General features: G+C 41.7%; 1 protein-coding gene across 8 annotated transcripts in view; it reads left to right on the top strand.

Annotated features, from left to right (window-relative positions):
- The window catches only part of dazl (deleted in azoospermia-like), a 178,582-nt gene that overhangs the window by 30,426 nt on the left and 122,798 nt on the right, over nucleotides 1-25,358 (top strand). For all 8 annotated transcript variants that reach the window (XM_043690185.1, XM_043690181.1, XM_043690180.1 and 5 more), the window contains exons 3-4: nucleotides 10,442-10,533; nucleotides 25,163-25,217. In XM_043690185.1, coding sequence (XP_043546120.1) covers nucleotides 10,442-10,533; nucleotides 25,163-25,217 — 147 coding nt within the window. The remainder of the gene's footprint in view (nucleotides 1-10,441; nucleotides 10,534-25,162; nucleotides 25,218-25,358) is intronic.

Below are 25,358 nucleotides of genomic sequence, written 5' to 3'. Positions count from 1 at the left end.
TAATTTAATGTAATTTTAATAAATGTCTTATTGAAACAATATATTGTTATAGAGTTGGAGGCAAGTAATAAGCAGTTAAGAGAAAGGGGACGCTTAGAGTTGGGAATTGTTGTTGTGTAGTTTTCACTTTTACAGTTAAAGAATAAATTAATATTTTCTTCAGTGGAATTTGGGTGTTCTCTCTGTCACGTTTTAACAGATACGAGGCAAGATGAGCTTTTCTGGGTGTCTCGTTTAATTAAGACTGGTTCACCGCTGTGTTGTAACTGGATGAACAAGGTGATATTACACCTTTTGCAATTGCATGAGAAGGCAATGATGGCACACAGGCTTTTGTTACATTGGCAAAGCCCCAGTTGACCCCTGTATATATAAATAAATAATTGATAGGCAATTGACACTTGAAATGTGACATCATCAACTGGGAGGGTGTGAAGTCATTTGGTGTCATTGGAGAAAATTGCCAATACTTATCAATGATGAACATGATGACAAGGCATTTCAAAGAATGTCAGTTAAGTCAAATGGATTGAGATGTGAAAAGAATGAATAAACAAACCATTTTTATATTTGCAAGCTATAAATAGTAGATTACCACAGATGGAATTCTGCTATTTTCTAATGATGGAACACTGAAAGTAAACTAAAAGGAAGACATAAAACAGCAGTTAAAGGATCTGCGCAGGTTACATACTTGGGCGATGAAGTGCTACAGGCAAATAATGTAGGGGATGATGTAGAAGTTATCCACTTTGAGGAAAAAATGGGAGACAGCTAAAGAGGTTAATACTCAAAGGAATTTTGGAAGTCCTTTTGTATGCAAGGTTAATTGATGTGATAAATAACTTAGAAGAAAATAGTCTGGTAGCCTTTATTGATTGGGGAATGTAGTATAAGAGTAATGAAGTCTTGTTGCCATTGAATAGAAAATAAAGCAGAACATTTTGGAAGTATGCAGTGAATCAAGTAATGGCAGAGTGGATTTGGGATGTTTTTCTCTTCCACTGCTGAATATCTCTAGTATTTTCTGTTCTTATTTCAGATTTGGAGCATCCAGAATATTTTGTTTAGCAATTGCATCGGCCTTTGGCGAGTGTACACCTGGAATATTAGAGTCTGGTTTTTTGCACAGAAAGAGGCCCTTTAGTACATTGTGGAAGTGTTTCCAAACAAAGAGATCTAGTGGTATAGATGCATAGTTCTTTGAAAGTGGAGTTGCAGGTAGACTGTGGTGAAGAAGACATTTCACACACTTGCCTTCATTGGTCAGAACATGAGTATCTGAGTTGGAATGTCATGTTGCAGTTGTACAGGACATTTGTGAAACCACTTTTAGAATACTTCATACAGTTCTGGTCATCCTTCTGTAGGAAGGAAGTTAAACTTGAGAGGGTGCAAAAAAAAAGGTTTACAAGGATGTTGTCAGGACTGGAGTGTTTCAATTGTACAGAGAGGCTGAATAGGTTGGGGTCTTTTTCATTGGAGTGTCAGGCTGAGGGTTGATCTGAATAGAGGTTTATGCGGGGCAGGGATAGAGTAAGTGGCTAAAGTCCTTTTCATAAGGTAGGGGAGTTCAAGACTAGAGAGCATAGGTTTAAGGTGAGAAGGGAAAGATATAGAATGGACCTGAGGGGTAGCTTTTTCATGCAGAGAGTGGTACATTTCTGGAGTAAACTACCACAGGAAGTGATGGAGACTGGGACAGTTACAACATTTTTAAAAACAAAATCTGGATGGGTATATGAATAGGAGAGTTTAGAGGGATGTGGGCCTAATGCTGTCAAATTGGATTTGGTCAGTTTGGGATATCTGGTCAGTGTGGACAAGCTGATACATAGGGTCTGTGTCCGTGCTGGTCAGCAGACCTCCAATTATTGTAATCTTGTTTTCCAGCAGTTGCCCCATAACTTTGTACGGTGTTTCAAGTGCTCTTCTAAATATTTCTTCAATGTCTTGAAGACTCCTGTTTCTAACATCCTTTTTCAGGCAGTGAGTTCCAGATATCTACAGCCCTCTGGGTGAAGACATTTTCCTGCTCCCTTTGAACCTCCTGCACTTTGCCTAAAGTTGTGCCCCCTGCTTATTTACCCCTCTACTGAAGGTTTCTCCCTGTCTGTCCAACCCCTGTCATCTTAAACCATTCCTCTCCCCAGCATGCTCCAGTCAAACGTAAAGCTAGACTCACCTACGAAACAGAATTGTCTGCTGTGTGCTCTATTTAATAGAGATATGGCTTCCTGCTGCTACCTGATGAAGGGCTCCTGCCTGATTGTCCTGCTTCTCGGATGCTACCTGATCTGCTGTGCTTTTCCAGCAACACGCTCTCAACTCTAATCTCCAGCATCTGCAGACCTCACTGTCTCCCTACTGCTTCATCTGACTGTGCCTCACAACTTGAGGGTTTTGCAATCCACTGGGTAGACTGTGTGGCACCCTTGGGTAAGGCAAAAGGCAAAGAGGTCTACTGATCAACGCTGCTTGGTCCTCAGATGTGATGACCCTGGTGAGATACTGCTCCTTCTAGACCTAGAATATCTAATGGTGAAGTATTGCCCCAGCTATCTGCTGTGGGAGTTTACTTCTGCTATCCTGACAGTTTACATTTCATGCAGAAGTGAAGAGCGCACTTAATGAAACTTACATTGCCGCAAATATATTTGAGACGGAATATTGAGAGACCTTGTTCTTTGTAGCCAGTGACTTCAACCAGGTCAACCTAGAGTGTGCTACCAAGGCACCATCACATCCCTGTCCCATCAGAGGTGCAAACACCTACCACTCTATTCCTCACCTGCATTTTGATAAATCAGGCCACTGGGCTGGGCTCCTCTTGGCTTACAAGCAGAAACTGAAGCGTGAGGATCTGGTACAGAAGGTGGTCCAGAGGTGGTCTCAACTAATAGAGGAGCTCTTATGTGACTCCTCGGAGTCAGTGGATTATTTCATGTTCAGGAATGCAGTAGTCAATTTAAATGAGTGTGCTACTTTGTCCAAGACAACAATCTCTTCCTCACTGTCAGCAAAATGAAGGAGATGGTCATCGATCTTATGAGGCGGCTTGGAGAACATGCCCCTGTCTGTATCAATGGTGCTGAGGTGGAGGTGCACAAGAACTTGAAGTTGCTAGCAGTAAAGATCACCAGTAGTCTCTCCTAGTCCATCCATGTCAAAACTACTGTCAAGAAAGCACACCAACACCTCTACTTCCTTAGAATGCTAAGGAAATTGCCAAGGACTCTTCGCAATTTTTAGAGATGTACCATATAAAGCATCCTATCCCAATATATCACACCTTGGAATGACAACTGTTCTGCCAAGACCATAAGAAATTAGAGTTGTGAACGTAACCTAGTCCATAATGCAAACCAGCCTTCATTCCATTTTACTCCATCTACACCACTTGCCTTGGGAAAGCAGCCAACATTGTCAAAGATCCCTTCCACCCCTGCTATACTCCTGTCTTCCATGGAGTAGAAGATGCAAAAAAAAAATTTAAACTCATACCAACATATGTAAGAACAGCTTCTTACCTACTGTTTCAGACTTATGGTTGAACCTCTTGTATATTAAAGTTGAGCTTTCTCTGTAGCAGTAACACTTCATTCTGCATTGTGTTCTATTACCCTGTTGTACTTGTGTACAACATACAAAACAATACTTTTCACTGTATATTGGTACATATGACAATAAATCAAATCAAAATCTAGTCTGCCTTCATATATAAATTTCTCCGGGCCAGGTAACATCCAGGTGAATCTCTTCACCTTTAGTACACTCACCATCCTTCCTATAGTTGTGCAACCAGAAATGCACAAAGTATGAGCATACAGCTCCGTTACAACTTCCTTCCTCTTGTATTCCTTTGTTTTCACTAATAAAGGCAAATGTCCCATGTGCCTTAAAGGCAGTAGGACACTTAGATAAGGTGTTTAAGGATCTTTGGACATGCATACCAAGACCCCTCTGATCCTCTGTACTTTCTAGAGTCTTAGAGTTCCATGTGTACTCCATTTGTCTTGTTTATCCTCCAAAATTATCGAGCATTAGGAATGAAATTAAGGAACAGGTCCTCAAGGGTTATAATCTCGAACCCCATGCAAATTGGTTTGGGGATAAAATTAGAAAGTAAACACGTGTCTAAGATAGTAGTATGTGAAAGAGGCGTTGCATTTCATGGGGCATTGGCATCAATTTTGGAACGGGAGGGCTCTGTACCGATGGGGCGGTTTCCAACTGAATCAATCTGGAACCAGTGTTCTTGTGAAAAGGATAACTGGGTTGGTCACTAGGACTTTAAACTAGTGAGTTGAGGGAAAAGGAAAGGGGGGAAATGACAGGAAGTATGTTGGTAAATAAGAAGGTAAGCTGGAGTGTTTAACTAAAAGGCAGATTATGAAAGCAGTAAAAAGGAAGGATAATTCTCTGGAGATATTATTAGAGATGATGTAAATCATGGGGATATGATGACTAGCATAAGAGCACTTTACCTGAATTTGCATTTGTAACTAGGCCGATGAGTTAAAGGCACAAATCATGAATGAATATGATTTAGTGGCAGTTATGGAGATATGGTTACAGGATGGTCACGACTGGGAGTTAACTATCCAGGGGTATCTGACTATTTGGAAGGACTGACAAGGTAAGGGAGGTAGTGTGGCTCTGATATTCAAGGATGTCAGGGTGGTGCTTAGAGATGATATAAGTTCTATCGGGAATAAATTTGAATCCGTTTGGGTGGAAGTTAGAAATTCTAAGAATAAAATGTCACTGGGCATAGTCTATAGGGCCACCAAATAATAATATCACATTGGGGTGGGCAATAACTGAAGAAATAACTAATAGCTGTAAAAATGGTATGGCAATTATCATGGGGGATTTTAATCTACATGTCGAATGGTGGAACTAGCTCAGTCAGGATAGCCTTGAGGAATTTGAGTGTATTGGCAATAGTTATCTCGAACAGTATGTAATGGAACTGAAGAGGGAGCAAGCTATCCTAGATCTGGTCCTGTGTAATGAGACAGGAATAATTAACATCCACATATTTAGGGATCCTCTTGGTTGAATTTAGAATAAAGATGGAGAGTGTGAACATAAAATCCAATGCCAGGGTACTGTGCTTAAACAAGGGAGACTACAATAGGATGAGGGAGGACTTGGGTAAAGTAGACTGGAAATAACGACATTATGGTGGGACAGTTGACGAGTAGTGGAAGACTTTCAAAGCAACTTTTGAAAGTGCTCAGCAAAAGTATATTCCAGTGACAAGGAAGAAAAAAGCTAATCTTCCATGGGTGTCTAAGGGAGTAAGGGAGGCTATCAAATTGTCAGAGTAGGCATACAAAGTAGTCAAGATCAGTGGGGAAACTAGAAGATTAGGAAAGCTTTAAAAGTCAACAGAGCCACAAAAAGAGCTGTAAAATAAAGAAAGGTAGAACATGAGAAAAAAGCACAATGTGAAGACAGATAGCAAAAGTTTCTATAAATATATAAAATGAAAAAGTATGGCTAAAATAAACATTGGTCCTTCAGAGGATGAGAAAAGGCATTTAGTCGTGGGATAGGATACGCACCAAGGCGCAGCTGGGGAAACCGCAGACCGAAATCGCACAGGCGGCCAAGAAGACAGACATCCAGACCTCAACCAAGTTGGCACTGATCGCCCCCATGAAGGAGCTGAGGGAAGGAGAGGTGCCACAAATAGAGTGGTAGGATTCCTACATCATTGAGTGGGATCGAGCTGTGAGTTACTTGGATACTGGGTGGGAAGTGAGGTTCTGAGGGCTGAGATTCAAGACATCCGAGCGAGGTGGGAGTGTTTGATGCAGGCATGGCCTGAATGAGAACTCCAGCCTGTGTCCTTGGGCTAGCCACCTGTGTGCACACGTTTGTGACTCAAACCCCACAAAACGTAGTGAAATCCGGTTGATTGCCTGGCTTGCTGATCTTTTTCCTTCGTGGGCAGCACCACTGCCTCACAGCGCCAGAGACCCAGGTTCGGGTCTATCTCTGGCGACTCTGTGAAGTTTGCGCGTTCTCCCTGTGTCTGTATGGGTTTCCTCCGGGTGCTCCAGTTTCCTCCCACAGTCCAAAGATGTGCAGGTTAGGGTGGATTGGCCATGCTAAATGGTCCTGTGGTGTCCAAGAGTGTGTGGGTTAGCCATGACGAAATGCAGGGTTACAGGGATAGGGAAAGGGAACAGGTCTGGGTGGAATGCTGTTTACAGGGTCAGCATGTGCTTGATGGGCCACATGACCTGCTTCCTCACTGTAGGGATTCTCATTCTACAAAGTGCTGTTGTGGCGCAGTGTTAAGGTCCCTGCGTCTGGGGCAGAATGCCTGCATTCAAATGCTGCCTGCATTCAAATGCCACCTGCTTCAGAAGTGCCTCGTAACAACATGTCTGAACAGGTCAACTTTAAAAACAGACAATATCTCTATCGTACTCACCCAACCCAGAGTTAACTTGGACTGCGGCCTGGGTGAAGTGTCGATAATATTTCTGAATAGAATGTTCTGGATTCAAATCCCACCACTGGACTGGATGGAATTTTAAATTAATTGAATAGAATCTGGGGTTGAAAGCCAATCTCAGTAACGGTGACTGTGACAACTGTCATCGATTCTTGTAAAAAAAAAAGAAATCCATTGCAGGTTCTCTCAATGGGGTTGGAAATCTGCCAGCCTTACCTGGGCTGTGCTTACACGTGACTCCAGACCCCACAGCGATAGGGCTGAGTCCCAATGGCCCTCTGAAATGTCCTGAGCTCGGCACTCACTCAAGGGGTAATTAGGGACGGAGACCGAATGCTAGTCTTGCCCAATGATAGGAAGTGGTGGAGGCTAGTACAATTGCAATATTTGAAAGGCATCTGGATGGGTTTATGAATAGGAAGGATTTGGAGGGATATGGGCCAGGTGATGGTAGGCTGGACTAGATTGGGTTGGGATAACTGGTCTGCATAGACGTGTTGGACTGAAGGGTCTGTGTCCGTGCTGTACATCTCTGAATATGATGAAGTTGCCGAAGCGTTGAATAGGTATTTTGTTGGTCTCCACAGTGGAGGACACAAATAACATGACAGTAATTGACAAAGAGATTAAGGTAGGTGAGGACCTGGAAACTATCATTATCATTGAAGTAGTAGTATTGGGCAAGCTAATGGAGCAAAGGATAGACAAATCTACTGGCCCTGACTGAATGCATCGCAGGCTACTAAAGACTTGGCAGGAGAAATAGCAAGTGCAATAGCTAGTGAATTTTGTAATTTTCCAAACATTGCTGGACTCTGAGCAGTTCCAGCAGATTGGAAAACAGAGATGTGATGCCACAGTAGACAAAAAATGGAGAATTATTGACTGGTTAGCTTCTAGCTTCTATAGTAGGGAAGATGCTTGATTCTATTATCAAAGAAGAAATGGCAAGGCATCTAGATAGAAATTGTCTCGTTGGGTATGTGCATGGGTTCATGAAGGGCGGATTATGTAAAACTAATCTTTTGGCATCCTATGAAATTATTATGAGCATAGTGAATAGCAGGGACCCAACAGATGTGTACCTAGATTTGAAAAGGTGTTCAGGGTGCTGCACAAGATGCTGCTGCATAAGATAAAGATGCACGGCATTACGGGTAAAGTATTAGCATGGATCAAGGATTGGTTGACTGACAGGAAGCAAAGAGTGGGGATAAATGATGCTATTTGGGCTGGCAGTCAGTAACGAGTGGAGTACCACAGGGATCAGTTTTGGGACCACAATTATTCACAATTTACGTAGATGATTTGGAGTTGGGGACCATATGTAGTGTATCAAAGTTTGCAGATGACCATATGATGAATGGCAGAGTGAAGTGTACTGAGGACTGTGAAACTTTGCAGAGGAACATAGATACTTATGAGTGGGCAAAGGTCTGGCAGATGGAATGCAATGTTAATAAATGTGAAGTCATTCATTTTGGTAGGAGTAACAGTAAAAAGGACTATTGCTTGAATGGTTAAAAAGTTGCAGCATGCTGCAACGTAGAGGACCTGGGTGCCCTTGTGCATGAATCATAAGGTTGGTCTGCAGGTACAGCAGGGAATTAAGAAGGCAAGTGGAATTTTACCCATCATTGTGAGGGGGATTGAGTTTAAAAGCAAGGAGGTTATGTAACACCTGTATAGGGGGCTGGTGAGGTCACACCTGAAGTACTGCGTGCCTTACTTCAGAAAGGATGTACTGGCATAGAGTGGGTGCAGAGGAGGTTCACTAGGTTGATTCTGGAGTTGAGGGGGTTGGCCTGTTATGATATTGAGTAGACTGGGATTATATTCATTGGAATTTAGAAGAATGAGAGGGGGGATTCTTATAGAAACAGAAACATTTAAAATTTATGAAGGGACTGGATAAGATAGATGTAGAGTGGATGTTTCCTTACTGGCAGGTGAAATTAGAATGAGAGCATAGCCTCAAAAATAGGAGGAACAGATTTGGGACTGAATTGAGAAGGAACTTATTCACCCAAAGGGTTGTGAATCTATGGAAATCCTTGAAGTAGTTGATGCTGCATCAGTGAATGGCTTTAAAGCTAAGAGATTTTTTTTTTGAACAATGAAGGAAGTAAGGGTTATGGTGAGAGTATGGGTAAGTGGGGCTGAGGCCTCAAAGTTCAGCCATGATCTTATTGAATGGTGGAACAGGCTTGAAGGGTCAGATGGCCAACTCCTGCTCCTAGTTCTTATGTTCTTACTTAAAATGCATCATCTCTGATTTTTCAGGATTAAATTTCAATTTGCTATTGTTCATACCAACTGCCTGGCCCATTTGTATCATACTGTTGTCCAAGGCTTGCTTCCTTACTATGTACTGCACCATCAATTTTTGTATTCTGTCAATTTAGTGATCGTCCCTTCTGCATTCATCTCAAGATTATTAACGTGTACATCAAAATGCAAAGGCCCTAGCACTAAACCCTATGATTTGACATTGAACATTGGTTACCAGTCACAAAGCAACCTTTTGACCATCATCCTCTGCTTCCTGTCACTAAGTCAGTTTTGGATGCAGAATTGCCCTGGATCTCATGGACTGTTTGTTTCTTAACCAGTTTGAAGTGTGAGAGCTTATTGAAGTCTACGTAGATGACACCAACTGCACGATTCTTGTCTATGCACCTAGTCACTTACTCAAAAAATATATTGAGTCAAATTTGTTAGAAGTAACATTTTGACAATTTTATACAGTTTGGATTTCTTCGGGTAAGGAAGTATATAATTCTCTAATGAGTCAGAGATGTATAGCATGGAAACAGACCCTTAGGTTTAACCCGTCTATGCCGACCAGATATCCCAACCCAATCTAGTACCACCTGCCAGCACCCATCAATGTTGGGGAGATGGCTAAACAAATACTGCAGGAGGCCTGAAAGGAGAGGAGAAAAGATCATCACAATCAACATCCCAGAAAAAGGGTCATTGCCTGAAGTGCTTATTCGAATAATTGCATGACTTATTGTTTTCACAACAGAGACGTTAATGTTATTCTACATCTACCCACTTGGATAGGTCTACTGTTCTCTTTAGGAAGCTACTGCCTTGCTCTGCTTTTCAGAAAAACAACGACCTATGCTTCTTTCTCTCTTGTGTCCTAATTTTTGGAATTGTGCATCTTGGTTACTGCTGCATAGAGTTTGAAAAATATCTTGCCTACTTATCCCACCTCCCTCTCTGCTACATGGAAAATAATTACTGGATTAATTGCTAAGTTCTAGGTTGTCTTGATTGCATGGAGAATCCTATTAGTACTTTTGGAAAGAATTAAAGATCACTGTGAGGATCAGGCAGGAGGCCAGAGTCATCTTTGCCTTGAAACATTATAGGGTATTATATCTGGAATTGCTTTTGTAAAAAGGGGTGCGGAAACTTCCTTGTTTGAATAAAAGTCTAGCTTTCTCTCCATACCATAGATTGCTATCCTTCATTGAGCATACTGTTTCCTAACAAATGCCTCTTGAGAATTCCAATTTTGATCAAAAAATCTGTGATTGGCAACATTCAAGATACTATACAGAAATACTATTACCCCAAAAATTGGAATTCTGCTTTGGGTGGGACATAAAAAATAAATTATGGCATACTGAAGCATGGTATTTTGAAAATGTGGAAACTTAAGGCATATTGGTCTATGCAGTTTTTACAACTAAAAACTCACTGTGAGAGCTCTGTAAGTAGATTCTCTACTTGACTGCCTGTTTGGGTGAAATAGTATCCAAAACCTAAAGATGTCATCCTGTAATGTTCAGTTTTCTTTCTTGGCCTTGAAAGTGTTGCAGACCCCAAAGTTTAAAAATGAGGTTATTTAATTTTGTTTTTTAGTAAAGCACAAATATTTATGCTGTTCTATTTTTACCAAGTATTCGTAGAGTCTTCAGATGGAATAAACTATATTTTATTTCATTACAGATGGGTGAAGATGAGATGCGAGGTTTCTTCACTAGGTATGGTGCTGTGAAACAAGTTAAAATAATTAGCGATGGAGGTGGTGTTTCCAGAGGGTAAGATATTCATTAACTAATCAAATGTATTCTTGCTCATGAAGGTTTTTTAGTCCTTTAGTTTGAAATTTAATTTTACGAATAGTTTATTAAAAGTAGTTATTTGCCAGGTTTTGGACTTCATCAGGTTAAGATGCTGTTGAGGGAAAAATTGATGGGCATGTTCATAGAACCTGCTATGTTCACTTTATACTTAGAGGATTCATTTTAATAGTTTCCCATGGTTTGAGCTGAATGTAGCTAATGGCCTAGCAACATTATCACTGGACAGTTAATCTAGAGACCCAGGCAATGCCAAGGGGAACCCAGGTTTGACTCCTGCCATGGCAAATGGTGGATTTTGAATTCACTAAAAATCTGGAATTAGTTGTCTAATGATGACCATGAATTCATTGTCAGAAAAGCGTATAGTTCATAAATATCATTTTAGGGAAAGAATCTGCCATCCTTAACTGGTATGGCCTACATATGATTCCAGATCCACAGTGATGTGGTTGACTAACTTGCCTCCGGATAGTTAGAGGGCGTGCTGTAAATGCTGGCCTAGCTAGTGATCCCCTTTTATCTCCTTTATGAATAAAATAAAATAGATGCCTTGTACATCTATATCTGTAACCATGACTGGATGTTATGAAGATATAGGACCAGAGTTAGAAGTCTCTAGGGGAGAGGGTGGGGAGAAGGAGCAGGTGGGACTTGAACTTGTGCTTTTCAACTCCGGTAGGGACACTATCACTTCATCTAAGAGTCCTTGCTTACCCCTGATAATCTTTCAACTGCTTGTTTAAGAATATATCAATTTGTCTTTCACAATATTCAAGGACTCTGCTTCTTTGCTTTGGATCCGTTTTCTCAAATGTAGTGCCCTCTAGCTCCATACCAGTTAACATAACATTAAGCAGATATGAGAATTAACTGTTGGTCAGAATGTTGTGGAAAAGGAGAAGTTTCGAACTGGCAGATAAGGGGAGCAGGTGGGAAAGAAATTGAACCTGAATATCAGCTGTGACTGTTTGGATGCGAGACGAGGCTCGATGGGCTGTATGGTTTACTCAATTTTCACGTGAGATGTTTACTGAAAGTACTGTTTTTTTGGCTGTTAAGTTAATTTCTCAAATGTGTTGAATTATTCCCTTCAAGGTTTGAATAATGCGTTCTAGATTCCCTTTGCTTTCCTATTCTGGTATTATCTCTAGCATTTTACTTTTGTCTTCAACTTACTTTTTTACTAGCTGCACTTTTATTCTGCAGCAATAAAATCTAAAGATGAGAATTTCTCTTGCATTCCTAGAGATGGAAAGAATTTGAGAAGGAATGACCAGGAAAACGTTTTCAGATGCAGGGGCTCTTGACTCAGTTAAAGCTCCCTAACTGAGCAAGAAGTAATTACCTATGTTTTCCAAATAAAGCAATGATTGTGACGTGATGTTATCTCCTTGATTCATACCTTCATGTGTCAACAGTCAAAGTCAGCTCTGTCAGTGGTCAAGAAAATTAAATTTCTAAATTTCATGCCATCAAGTCATTCCAAACCGTTGCTGCTGATTTCTTTCAAGATGAGGAGGAACTTGTGTTGGACATTTAAAAATCACAACACCAGATTATAGTCCAACAGATTTATTTGGAAGTACTGGCTTTTGGAACGCTGCTCCTTCATGAGGTGGTTGTGGAACATAAGATCATAAGACATAATTTATAGCAAAAGATTAGTGTCATGCGACTGACATGATATACAGAGGAACCTCTATTATCAGAATATCAATTATCCGAATTTTGGATTCTCTGAAGAAGATCTCAAGATCCCAATAGAAACATTATATCAGAGGTATTTCAATACTGATTACGACTCTGTGACTCTAAAAGACGTAGAGATGTACAGCATGGAAACAGACCCTTCGGTCCAACCCGTCCATGCTGACCAGGTATCCCAACCTAATCTCGTCCCACCTGCCAGCACCCGGCCCATATCACTTCCTATTCATATGCCCATCCAAATAGCACTAAAATGTTGCAATTGTACCAGCCTCCACCACTTCCTCTGGCAGCTCATTCCATACACGTACCACCCTCTGTGTGAAAAGATTGCTCTGTAGGTCTCTTTTATATCTTTCCCCTCTCACCCTCAACCTATGTCCTCTAGTTCTGGACTCCCCCACCCCAGGGAAAAGATTTTGCCTATTTACCTATCTATGCCCCTCATAATTTTGTAAACCCTGGAGCCTCTGACGCTCCAGGGAAAACAGCCCCAGCCTGCTCAGTCTCTCCCTGTAGCTCAAATCCTCCAACCCTGGCAACATCCATATAAATCTTTTCTGAACCCTTTCAAGTTTCACAACATCTTTCCAATAGGAAGGAGACCAGAATTGCATGCCATGTTCCAACAGTGGTCTAACCAATGTCCTGTACAGCCGCAGCATGACATTTCAACTCCTGACTCTGACCAATAAAGGAAAGCATATCAAACGCCGCCTTCATTATCCTACCTACCTGCGACTCCACTTTCAAGACGCTATGAACCTGCACTCCAAGGTCTCTTTGTTCAGCAACACTCCCTAGGACCTTACCATTAAGTGTATAAGTCCTGCTAAGATTTGCTTTCCCAAAATGCAGCACCTTGCATTTATCTGAATTAAACTCCATCTGCCATGTCTCAGCCCATTTGCCCATCTGGTCAAGATCCTGTTGTAATCTGAGGTAAACCTCATCGCTGTCCCCTATACCTCCAATTTTGGTGTCATCTGCAAACTTACTGTCGTGGAAGTTAAATCTACTTGACTCCACTGTTAGCAAGAACAAAGAAAGGAGCTTTATTTAAATTCTGCAGAGTTGACCCAGCGCATTCAGCTAGATGCCTCAATGTAAGGGGTACCTGAGCATAGTTCAGATACTCGCATTATACTGTTTCTTATCATGCTCTCAAGGGCAAAGACTAGGAAAACTCAAGTTGTGTTCTCTCATCCCCTGGTCTTGGACATAACAGTTCCTCAGCTTTTGCTGAGTTCGACTGTCGCAAGGTTGAGTTGAATGTTTACAAAATTCAAACCGAGACAAGCTTGCTGCAAACCTCAACAACATATTGTTTACAAAGCTCAGCACAGTGTTAAATTTTAGAAAAGCATTCTCTTTCAAATTTCACAGTAAATGGAAAATTAAGAAATTTTACATTACACTTACTAATTGTACCTCATATGCTCACATCCAAAACATTTATGTAAATGACAAAACGTAGAGGACCCAGCACTGATCCTTGTAGCATTCCACTGGTCACAGGCCTCCAGTCTGAAAAACAACCCTCCACCATCACCCTCTCTCTTCTACCTTTGAGCAATTCTGTATCCAAATGACTAGTTCTCCCTGTATTCCGTGAGATCTAACCTTGCTAATCAGTCTCCCATGGGGAACCTTGTCGAACACCTTACTGAAGTCCATATAGATCATATCTACTGCTCTGCCCTCATCAATCCTCTGAGTTTTGTTTTGAGGAAGTAACAATCAAGTTTGTGAGACATGATTTCCCACGCACAAAGCCATGTTGACTATCCCTAATCAGTCCTTGTCTTTCCAAATGCATGTACCTCATGACCCTCAGGATTCCCTCCAACAACTTGCCCACCACTGAGGTCAGGCTCACCGGTCTATAGTTCCCTGGCTTCTCCTTGCCACCCTTCTTAAACAGTGGCACCACGTTAGCCAACCTCCAGTCTTCTGGCACCTCGCCTGTGACTATCAATAACACAAATATCTCAGCAATCACTTCTCTAGCTTCCTACAGAGTTCTAGGGTACACCTGATCGGGTCCTGGGGATTTATCCACCTTCATGGGTTTCAAGACATCCAGCACTTCCTCCTGTGTAATATGGACATTTTGCAAGATGTCACCATCTATTTCCCTACAGTCCATATCTTCCAAATCCTTTTCCACAGTAAATACTGATGCAAAATACTCACTTAGTATCTGCCCCATCTTTTGCAACTCCACACAAAGGCTACCATGCTGATCTTTGAGGGGCCCTATTCTCTTCCTAGTTACCCTTTTGTCCTTAATGCAAAATTGCAAAAACAAATATATTTTGTTTGCAATGACTAAAAATGAACTCTGCTTACTGAAGTGCTGCTGAGAACAGTCCTGGTCATTGATGGGAGCCCAGGCATCGTCTCCGAATGACGTGACCCCCTACCTTGAGGGGGGAGGGTGGGGTGAGCTCGCGCACGGTGTGCTGCTGCCTAGACTGCTGAACGGGGAGCAGACGTGGCAAGTGCTCACTGTGTCAATCCCATTGACCTGATTTTGGGGGTGGGGGGCTTCAGCAATGCTCCAGGTCCCTTATACGCAAGATTGTCTGCTCAGAAACAAACCCTGAGACAGAGGAAGCAAGGCAGGCAGAGCGAGGAAAAAGGAAACTGTAGAAAACTCCGAGTCCCAGAAGAGAGGCATTGAATCAATTGACCAAATAATCAATTATCTGAGCAAAATAGTGCCCGCTCATCTTGTTTGGATAATCGAGGATCCTCTGTACCGAACAAACCTGGATTGTTGTTAAGTCCATCATCTTTTAGTATGGGTTGCAGGTTTTGGTTCTTAAATGTTTAAATCCTGAACTATTTTCAAGTCACTTTCTTGAGAATTTAAGGTTTTATAACAAAAAGTGACATCTCAGCTCAGACAATGCATTAAAGGTATGAGGTCATATTCTGTCTGCATCCCAATCTTGAGTCAGACTGGTTCTATTACCAAAGTGGAATTTACAAAATATTACATTTATTGACTGCCTGCAGATTGTCTATTTTTTTTTGAGCAAAATAGAATGTATCTGCAAACATATTCACCCTATAGACTTCTGTGTGCATGAGCAAGAGAAAGAGTGTGTTTGCATGTTTGAAGGCTTTGTAAATTGTGGGTGTGATGGGAGTCTAAGCCTGTCAAAGGACATGGGTACGAGTGTGGCGGTTGCATGAGAATCTGAGAGAGCGTGTGCGTGAGAGAGGGTCTGCATGAGTGTGACAGTATGTAAGAGCATGTGCTTGTGTGAGTGGGGTCACCTGTAGTGGGACATGAACCCAAGGTCCTGTTTGAGGCCATCTTCATGGGTACCAAACATGGCTATCAGCCTGTGCTCAACCACTTTGAGTTGTTACCTATCCCAAAGTTCTTCTTGGAGAATGGTCACCCGAAGATCTGAGGCCAGATATTCCTGACCGCTGAAATGTTCCCTAACTGGAAAGGAACACCCATCTGATGGTGGTTGCACAGTGTCTATTCATCCGTTGTTGTAGCATCTACCTGGTCTTGCCAATGTACCATGCCTCGGCATCCTTGCAATCAGCTAATGAAATAAGCAATGTTGACAGAGTCAAATGAGTAACTGCCGTATATATGGTAGGTGGTGTCTGAACAGTAATGATGGTATCAGTGTTGACCCTGACACATCTTGCAGTGATTGACATGACAGGATTGCTGAAGGCTGGGCAGTTTGCTGCGAACAATCATCCGTTTAAGGTTTGGAAGTTGCTTTAAAAGGCGAAGTGGAGGCATAGGGAAGGTCTTGGCGAGGTGCTTATCCTCATTGATAACGTGTTGCAGGCTGCGAGGAGCATGGCATAGTTTTTTGACTCCCAGGAAGTACTGTACAACAAAGGGTACCCTGTCTTGTTGCAGCCTGTGTCTGTCTCCTGAGGAGGTCATTACGGTTTCTCGATGAGTTGAGCTTCATATCCTGCTCTTAGGAGGGCAGGCTTGAGCCCTATCAGGTGTCCGTCACAGTCCTCTTCATCCAAACAGATCCTGTGTGCATGTAGGGTGTATCTGTAGGGCATGACTGTTTTAATATGTTTAGAGGTAGAAGCTAGAGAAGAGTAGCATTGAGGTTATTCTTGGTAAGTCTAATGATGGGATGACTCTCGACTCTGAAGAGGAGTCACTGAAACAACTACGCAGTGACATCAACGAGTTTCATCCTATCATTAGACTTACCATGGACTACCCTTTTTAGTATCTGTCTCGTTCGTGGACACATGCATCTCTATCAAGGATGGGCACGCCAGTACCTCACCCTACCGCAAACCCATGGATAGCCTCACATTGATACACTTTTCTAGCTTCCACCCTAAACATATTAAAACAGCCATCCCCTACGGACAAGCCCTATGCATGCACAGGATCTGTTCAGATGGGGAGGAATGTGACGGACACCTGATGGTGCTGAAGGATACTCTCGTAAGAACAAGGTACGATGCTCAACTCATCGATCGCCAGTTCTGACCTGTCTCAGCAAGAAATTATGATCTACTCAGGAGACAGACATGGGTTGCAACCGATAGGGTACTCTTACTTATCCAGTGCTTCCTGGGAGCAAAACCGTGTTCTTTGCAGCCTGCGACATAATATCGACGAGGATGAGCATCTCACCAAGATCTTCCTTTAAAACAACCATCAAACCTTAAACAGACGATTGTTCACAGCAAACTGCCCAGCCGTCAGGACAGCATTGACCACAGCACTCTGACCCTGTCATGGCAACCACTGCAAGACGTGTCAGAGTGTCGACATGGACACCACCCACAGTGTACATGGCAGATACTCGTGTGACTCAGCCAATGTTGCCTATCTCATACGCTGCAGGCCAGGATGCCCTGAGACAGGGTTCATTCGCGAGTCCAAGCAGATTCTACAACAATGGATGAATGGACACTGCACAAGAATCACCAGACAGGGATGTTTCCTCCCAGTCGTGGAACGTTTCAACGATCAGGGACATTTGGCCACGGATCTTTGGGTGACCATCCTCCAAAGTGGACTTTGGGATAGGCAACAATGCAAAAAGGCTGAGCAGGGCCTGATAGCCAAGTTCGGTACCCATGAGAATGGTCTCAACCTGGACCTTGGGTTCATGTCACACTACAGGTGACCCCACGACATTACATGCTCACGCTGACTCTCTCTCATACATCCATATGCAACTCTCGCCCATGTGCATACCCTCTGACGGGCTTATACTCCATCACGCCCACACACACCTACTCATGTACACTCTTGTGCTCTCTCACACGCGGGCACATACACATACAAGTCTCTGGGTGAATTTGTATTTGCCGATGCATCCTGTTTTGCTCAACAAATGTGCAACCTGCAGACAGTTAATCCATGTAATATTTTATAAATTCCACTTTGGAAATAAAATCAGTCTGACTCAAGATTGGGATACAGACAGACTCTGACTTCACACCTTTAGTGCATTGTCTGAGCTGAGATGTCACCTTTCGTAATAGAACATTAAATTATCTCGGGAAGGTGACTTGAAAGAAGTTCTGGGGTTTACAAATTAATGAACCAAAGCCTGCAACTCATTCTAAAAGATGAAGGACTTAACAACAATCCAGGTTTGTTCAATACATAATTTCAGTTGCATGACACTGTAACCTTTTGCTATAAATTCTGTATCTTATGATGTTATGCTCCACAAACACCACATGAAGGAGCAGCACTCAAAGCTAGTGCTTCCAAGTAAACCTGTTGGATAACCTGATGTTGCGATTTTTACTGATTTATTTCAAATAAGTCTATATGCTGTGGTCTTAAAACAGTGATTAAAAAAACGTTCTTGCCATTTCCTGTTCTCAAAAGCTCAAAGATACCACAATACTTCACCAGATGCCGTTTTCCTGATTGCAGAGTATAGATAGTTTGCTGGTGCTCATTTGAGCACCTTATCCTTAACCCTTCTTACTTTTTAGACACATTTATTATCACTGTCCAGCCCGATGTTTTCCAACGCTTTTTCATATCTGTCTGTCTGGATTTATCCGAATGATTTCAGTCCCAACTAAGTGAATATTCTCAGCATATCTCCAGGAAATGTTTCTTGTTCCTACTTACCATCGTCAAGATATCCTGTGGACTTATTTTTGACCCCTTTCACATTATTCATTTTTGCACGACGACAGTATCGCTGCATGTACTGGTCACTTGCAGTTTGTTTGCTGATCATACTCCCCTTGCTTCTCTGTTTTACTCTATGAATCCCCAATTTCCTGCAGGTTTGCAAGGCTGCCATCTTGACTCCATGTCCTGCCTCAATTCCACTTTCCTGCCTTTTCCCCCAAACCCCTTCATACCTTATTGATTCAAAATATGTTCATAGCCTGGAATATCCTTAGCAGTCCAACCTCAAGAGTTTTCTGCAGAAAATAATTTCATAGATTTACTACCCTCTGAGAGAAGAGTTCAGGAAGAATTTATTTTAAATGTGTGATCCCTTACTGAGATTATGCCCCTGGTCCTAAACTCTGTCTCATAAGGAGAAACAACCTCTACATCTGCACTGTCAAGCCCTTTCCAAAAATGCATGATTTCTGTCTCCCTCTCGTATTCATTTCTAAAATGAATTGCACTGCCAGTTTGTTCAAATTTCTGGAGCCTTCAGGGCTTATTATTGGGTCTGTTTAGCTCTGTTTCATAGTGGATACTTTGTTTAATTAAACAATAACTGTCAAAAATCATTTTAAAAAGTACAGTCACTAAGTAGTCCACGCCGACCATGTTCCTAAACTAAACTAGTCCCACTTGCTTGCATTTGGCCCATGCCAGTCCAAACCTTTCTTCTTGATGTACTTATTTAAATGTCTTTTAAATATTGTAACTGTACCTGCATCCACCACTTTCTCTGGCAGTTCATTCCACATATTTAGATTACTTAGTGTGGAAACAGGCCCTTCGGCCCAACAAGTCCACACCAACCCGCCGAAGCGCAACCCATCCAGACCGCGCTGTGAGGCAGCAGTGCTAACCACTGTGCCACCGTGCCCCCCAATCTAATCTAATATGAACCATGCTGTGTTTTTAAAAAAAACAAAGTTGCACCCCGTCCTTTTTTTTTTTAAATGTTTTTGCCTCTCTTTAAAAAAACTGCTCCCACCCAAGGGAAAAGTCTTGCTATTCACCTTCTCTATGCTCCTCATGATTTTATAAACTTCTATAAGGTCAGTCCTCAACTTCATATGCTTTAGTGAACAAGTCACAGCCTATCCAGCCCACCTTTATAACTCGCCTTCCATCCTGGCAACATCCTGGTCTGTTTTCTGAACCCTTTCCAATTTAATAATATCCTTCCTATAGGGCAATCAGATCTGTACACAGTGCTCCAGAACTAACATCCTTTACAACCTCGCCTTGATGTCCGAACTCCAATACTCAAAGTTCTGAACAACAAAGGCAAGCATACGAAATGCAGCCTTAACCACCCCGTCTACATGTAACACAAAGTTCAGCAAATTACATACCTGAATCATCCCTGCACATTCTCCGTGTCTGCGTGGGTTTCGTCCGGGTGCTCCGATTTCCTCCCACAGTCCAAAAAATGTGCAGGCTAGGTGAATTGGTACTGCTAAATTGCCCGTAGTGTTAGGTGAAGGAATAAATGTAGGGGAATGGGTCTGGGTGGGTTGCTCTTCGGAGGGTCGGTGTGGACTTGTTGGGCCGAAGGGCCTGTTTCCACATTGTAAATAATCTAATCTATTCAATCTAATCTGAATCCTTGGGTCTGTTTCTCAATTCTATCGAAGGCCCTACCATTAATTGTATAAGTTCTACCTTTGCTTGCTTTATTAAAATGCAATATTTTGCATATATCCAAATTAAACTACATCTATCAGTCCTCAGCTCGTTGACCCAATTGATCACGATCTGTTTGTAATCTTGGCCTTCAATATCCACTGTAACACCAATTTTTTGGTGTCATCTGCAAACTTACTAACTATATCTCCCAAGTTAAATCCTAATCGTTTATATCTAGTAGAATGTTTGTTTTCTGCCGCCCAGACTGGTTTGCAGTGCTGTCATTTTATGTAAGGATGTTGGTCCATTTGTTTCTTATTAGACATTTTTCCTGAGGTTCTCGGTTTGGTTTCAGCCTTCCTCATAATCTCAAGTACTTGTTGGACATGAAGATCGCCAATTTAACTTATTTGCCCTGAGAGCGCTATTTAACCATTTAGTAAATTTTAATCCAACTTTGATTCTGGCACCCATGATGATCATGACAGTTATTTACTTTTGATTAAACCATGATGTTTAATGTTTCCAATTTTTGTCCCCAATTCCATTAAAGATAAGTGATTAAACAAATTCTGGATATGATCTGACAGTATTTGACTTTGTATCAGAACTAGATAGTTAATTTCTAATGTGTATTAAAGACAGAGGCAAGGAAAGCAGTGGAGAGTTGGGGATGGGAATATGTGCAACGTCTGTGAATGGGTCAAAAGCAGGATTGATTAAGATCAAAGATGGTGGTGCACAGTAAAAGACGTAATAAAACAAATGTATTTTGAGAAGTAGTTAGAAAAACAGAAATCGCCAACAGCTGCCATCCCAAAAAGTAGTTAAGTTACAATTTGAAATTAGTGATGTCAGAAGACAGTGGAAGCAATAAAGTTGCTCATTTGGAATATGAGATACTATTAACATTGCTTCTATTGAGCTTTGTTGGAAAATTGTTGAAAGTCAGGGACAGGAGTCGAGGACCTGTGTAGGTTGAAGTTTAAATTAACAGTATTAGAAGCTCAGGAAAATCCAGAATGTGAACCATTTACCCAGTTTGTGTAGTGCTTAGTCCCAACTGCAAAGGAGTGTGTGTGTTTTGGACAAATTAATATGTGTACTAAACTGCAATATTTACTTGTTGAACTCAGTGTTTGGGGACCTGGATATGAGAAGGCAGGTGATTAAAAGGGCAATTGCTTTATATCCAATACTTGCATGCAAAGGTGTTGATGGAGGAGTGAACCACAGTCTTGTAGGAGAATCTCTTTTCAGAAGCCTGAAAAGCAAAAGGCTGATTTGTATCGTGTTGGCAATGATCCATTGAGTGCAGAGGTGAGTAGGACAGTGGCCTCAGGATTGCTTTTCTCTCTTATCTTCAGAATTCCCAGTCCACCCAGACCCCTTTGTTTGGCCTCTTACCTTTTGGATATTTTTATTATGCTATCGGTAATTCTCATCAGCTAGTTCCACTTCAGTGGTCCCCTGTGAAACGTACGTCTCTCTGAACTTGTAACACTGTTTTATTAGGTCCATCCCTGTCACCATTTGACTTGTTGTCGAGTGCAGCGCCATTGTTTACCAAAGACCCCACTTCTCGTAAAGGCTTAATTCCACTCTTGCAATATTTTGGAACATGACCCCACCACTTAATACCATGCCATCATTTCTTTGACTCCTTTTTTTTTTGTGAACTCTTCATTCATCTCCTGTTCTGGAGACTGTCCGTTCCCCAGTCCAGCCTGCTTGCTGCTGCTCCTCCTCAAGCTCCAAGATTGGGATTGCCTGAGTGCACTGATTTGTACCAGCTTGTTCTATCCAAGAAAACTGATGTATCCCTATCTCAACTGTTTTGACTTCCATTCTACAGTCGGGTTTCTGCTGACATCCTGTGCCACTTTAACATATTCATCTATCAGACAATCGCCATTTCACAAACGTACAGAGTGCTGGTTGGTTTATTGTGCAGCAGCTCCTTAGTACTGACAGTTGGCTTATGTAGTGAGATGTGGTGTGGTGAAAAACACAGGAGGCAGATGCTTCAGAGGCGAAGGAAATTCTGATTTTATTAAAACAAGCCCAATTGAAAGAATGTACAATAACTGAAAAAAATGAATATTTCAGTATTACGGATCAAGTGAAGTAAGACTTATGACAGCTAACTGGCACCCCATTTAACCCCCTCAGCCCTGACTTAGTACTGTGGGTTTAAAATTAGAGCTTTTAATTACTGGGTGATGGGAAAAGGAGGAGAAAGAGAAAACACTAATCCTACAGTCCTATCCTGCATCCCTTCCCCAGGGGTGCCCTGCACCATTGGTTCCGAAGCCCACCCTTCCTACCCTATCGGAGTTGGGACAGAGGGTCTCTGACCTTATGCTGACCCCTGAAGTGGCTTCTGTTGCCCTGGACGGTGGTGGATGTTGCTGGTGCTGCTTCAGTCGTTTCTCTGCTCTCTGGTCGCCTCTCGTTGAAACGCAGAGGTTCATGGATGAGAAGATTGTTTACTCTCTTTTCCCGAATCTGTGATGCATGGTCTGTGATTCACTGTGACTGGCTGTGGCTGATTCTCTTGACTCTGTGAATTGAAGCTCCCCAGCTATGCTGAATGTTGGTTCCCCTCATCTCCCATCAAATCTGGATTCGATTACTGAGGTGCTGTTCCTCTTCTTGGGGCTGAACGAGCCTCCTGATTATTAGAGGAGATATGAATGCTTCTCTGATTTAAAGTTAATGGGTTTCCAATAGTTATGAATGTTCAGTATTTGTCTTGGATAGATGTAGGATAAAGTTTTACTGGTAGTGTGAAGACCTTCAAATTCGAGGCAGATAGGTTTTCATGTCGTACAATGGTGTGGAATGTTGAGAATCTCTGTCCGAGCAAACTGATCAAAACTTGAATGGCTTTGTAATTTTGAAGGCTCCAGAATGTCTGTTGCTTGTTCTGCAGGCTGGTGTTCATTGCCTTTAGCTGAGGCATTTGTGGGCGTCTTCCTTTAACTTTAGCTAAACTCTTGTGCCAGACAGCTGGCTCTCAGCTTGCATATTGCCTAGTCTGTCTCAGCCAGAGAGCTCAATGAATCTTAGTTCAAATGTGAATTCCATGAACTCCTTCCCAAGTTCAAAGGGTTTTAGTCCAGGGTGTATGATGGGGATTTTTTGCCCCATTTTACACCAAAGGGCAGCCTTTACACCTACCCACTATGACGTCCTTGAAACATCTCCACTACTTCCTTAATTGAAAACCTCAATAAGTCTCATCCATCACCACACTCCAGTAGTGGCTGAAGTTTCCTTACTGAAGACAATCTTTACTTCAAATTAAGTGCTATTTCAGGACCTTGTGTGGTTCCTAACTTTGCATTGAATATTTTGTTCTTCTGGTCGTGTTCCCATTTTTGCACTTAGGTTAATTGTATGTGTATCCCATCTTGCTCTTGCCCAAAGTGGAAAAAAGTAATTATTTTTGATCCAGTTTTAATGTCTTAGCTCATGATTCGATTAGATTAAGATTAGATTCCCTACAGTTTTATTCCCAATGTTTTAGAGATCACTAAACAAAAAAAAACCCAAAAAATGGATGCTGGAAATCAGAAATAGAAATTGCTGGAAAACTCAGCAAGTCTGGGAGCAGAATGTTGTGATCAGAAAAGTTTCAGAAAAGATTTACAAGGATGTTGCCAGGGTTAGAGGATTGAAACTATAGGGAGTTGCTGGAGAGACTGAATAAGCTGCGGCTGTTTTGCCCGGAACATTGGAGGCTGAGAGGTGACCGTATAGAGTTTATAAAATCATGAGGGACATGGCTAGGATAAATAGACAAGGTCTTTTCCCTGGGGTGGGCGAGTCCAGAATGAGAGGGTATAGGTTGAGGGTGAGAGGGGAAAGGTTTAAAAGGGACCTAAAGGGCAACGTTTTCACGCAGAGGGTAGTGAGTGTGTGGAATGAGCTGCCAGAGAAAGTGATAGAGGCTGGTATAATTGCACCATTTAAAAGGCATCTGGATGAGTATATGAATAGGAAGGGTTTAGAGGGATATGGGTCAAGTGCTGGCAAATTGGACTAGATTAAATTAGGTTATCTGGGCATGGACGAATTGGACCATAGGGTCTGTTTCTGTACTATACACCTTTGTGACTCTATAATTGACTATCAGTCATCATGAACTGGCATATTCTCTGTTGCAACGCCATTTCTAGTGAGCTTACTAGCCAACCAATCAGCAGTCTCCTTGAGAATTGTCCTGATGATGCAGGATGAAAAGCTTTGACAAAACTTCTTTTTTAAACAATATTTAATTTCTGTACTACTAAATGACTAGTCGTTATTATATTATAGGACATTTGCACTGCATGTAGGTTGAATTCGGTCTTTCCTATATTAGAACAATAACTGTAGTTCAGAGCTGCTGAATTGGCTAGAAAGTTCTTTGGTCGTTATGAAGCAAACTTTATAAATGCAGGTCTTTTATGTGTAGCTTACAGTATGAACAGACTAAACAAATTGGGTTACTGCCTTTTGGAACACTACCATGCAGTCTACAAGTGTGACCTGAGCTTCCAGCTATTTCTGTCATTTTAATTTTTTGCTTCACCTATACCCTGGCCCCCATTGTCTCTTAGACTTCTAATGAAGATCAATATAGTCTCATCTGACCTTTTCATTTGGGCATTTTATATCCAGACATTACTCTGTTGAAACCGTTTCAGGACATAGTCGCTGCACACTCCGCCCCCAACATTTCTCAGATGATAACTGTTGGTAATTGTGCAATTTCCATTTATGCTGCCTCTCTGCATATCTTTGTCACTTTGCTTGTTTTCTCCCCTCTTATTCATCCCCTGTACCTTTTCCCTGTTTTATTAAAACCTGTTTTACCTATCTAATGTTTTTTCCCCCAGCTCTGACAAACTATTATTTACCTAAAATGTTAATTCTCTCTCTCTCCACAGATGCTGCCTGCTGTAATTGCCAGCATGTTTTCTGTTTTCATTTCAAAATACCTAATTGGCCGTGATATGTCCTGATGTTGTGAATAGTGCAATAACAATGCCAGTCCTTTCCTTCTCATGTTGTATGTATTTTTATGTTCAGATATGGCTTTGTCTCATTTCACAATGATGTGGATATACAGAAGATTATTTCTGAAGTAAGTGGATTTTGTTCCTTTAAAAATAACCATAATATTAACAATTAACTGTGGTTTAAAAAGCCGAAGACTTGTTGATTTCTTTTGGAAAATTACTATAACATTGAAATGCTTGTTGTTTGGTTTAATATTTTCCAATGC

Source organism: Chiloscyllium plagiosum, chromosome 5 (assembly GCF_004010195.1).
Source record: "Chiloscyllium plagiosum isolate BGI_BamShark_2017 chromosome 5, ASM401019v2, whole genome shotgun sequence".
NCBI classification, from domain to species: Eukaryota; Metazoa; Chordata; class Chondrichthyes; order Orectolobiformes; family Hemiscylliidae; genus Chiloscyllium; species Chiloscyllium plagiosum.
This window is presented reverse-complemented; position numbering and strand designations above follow the sequence as displayed.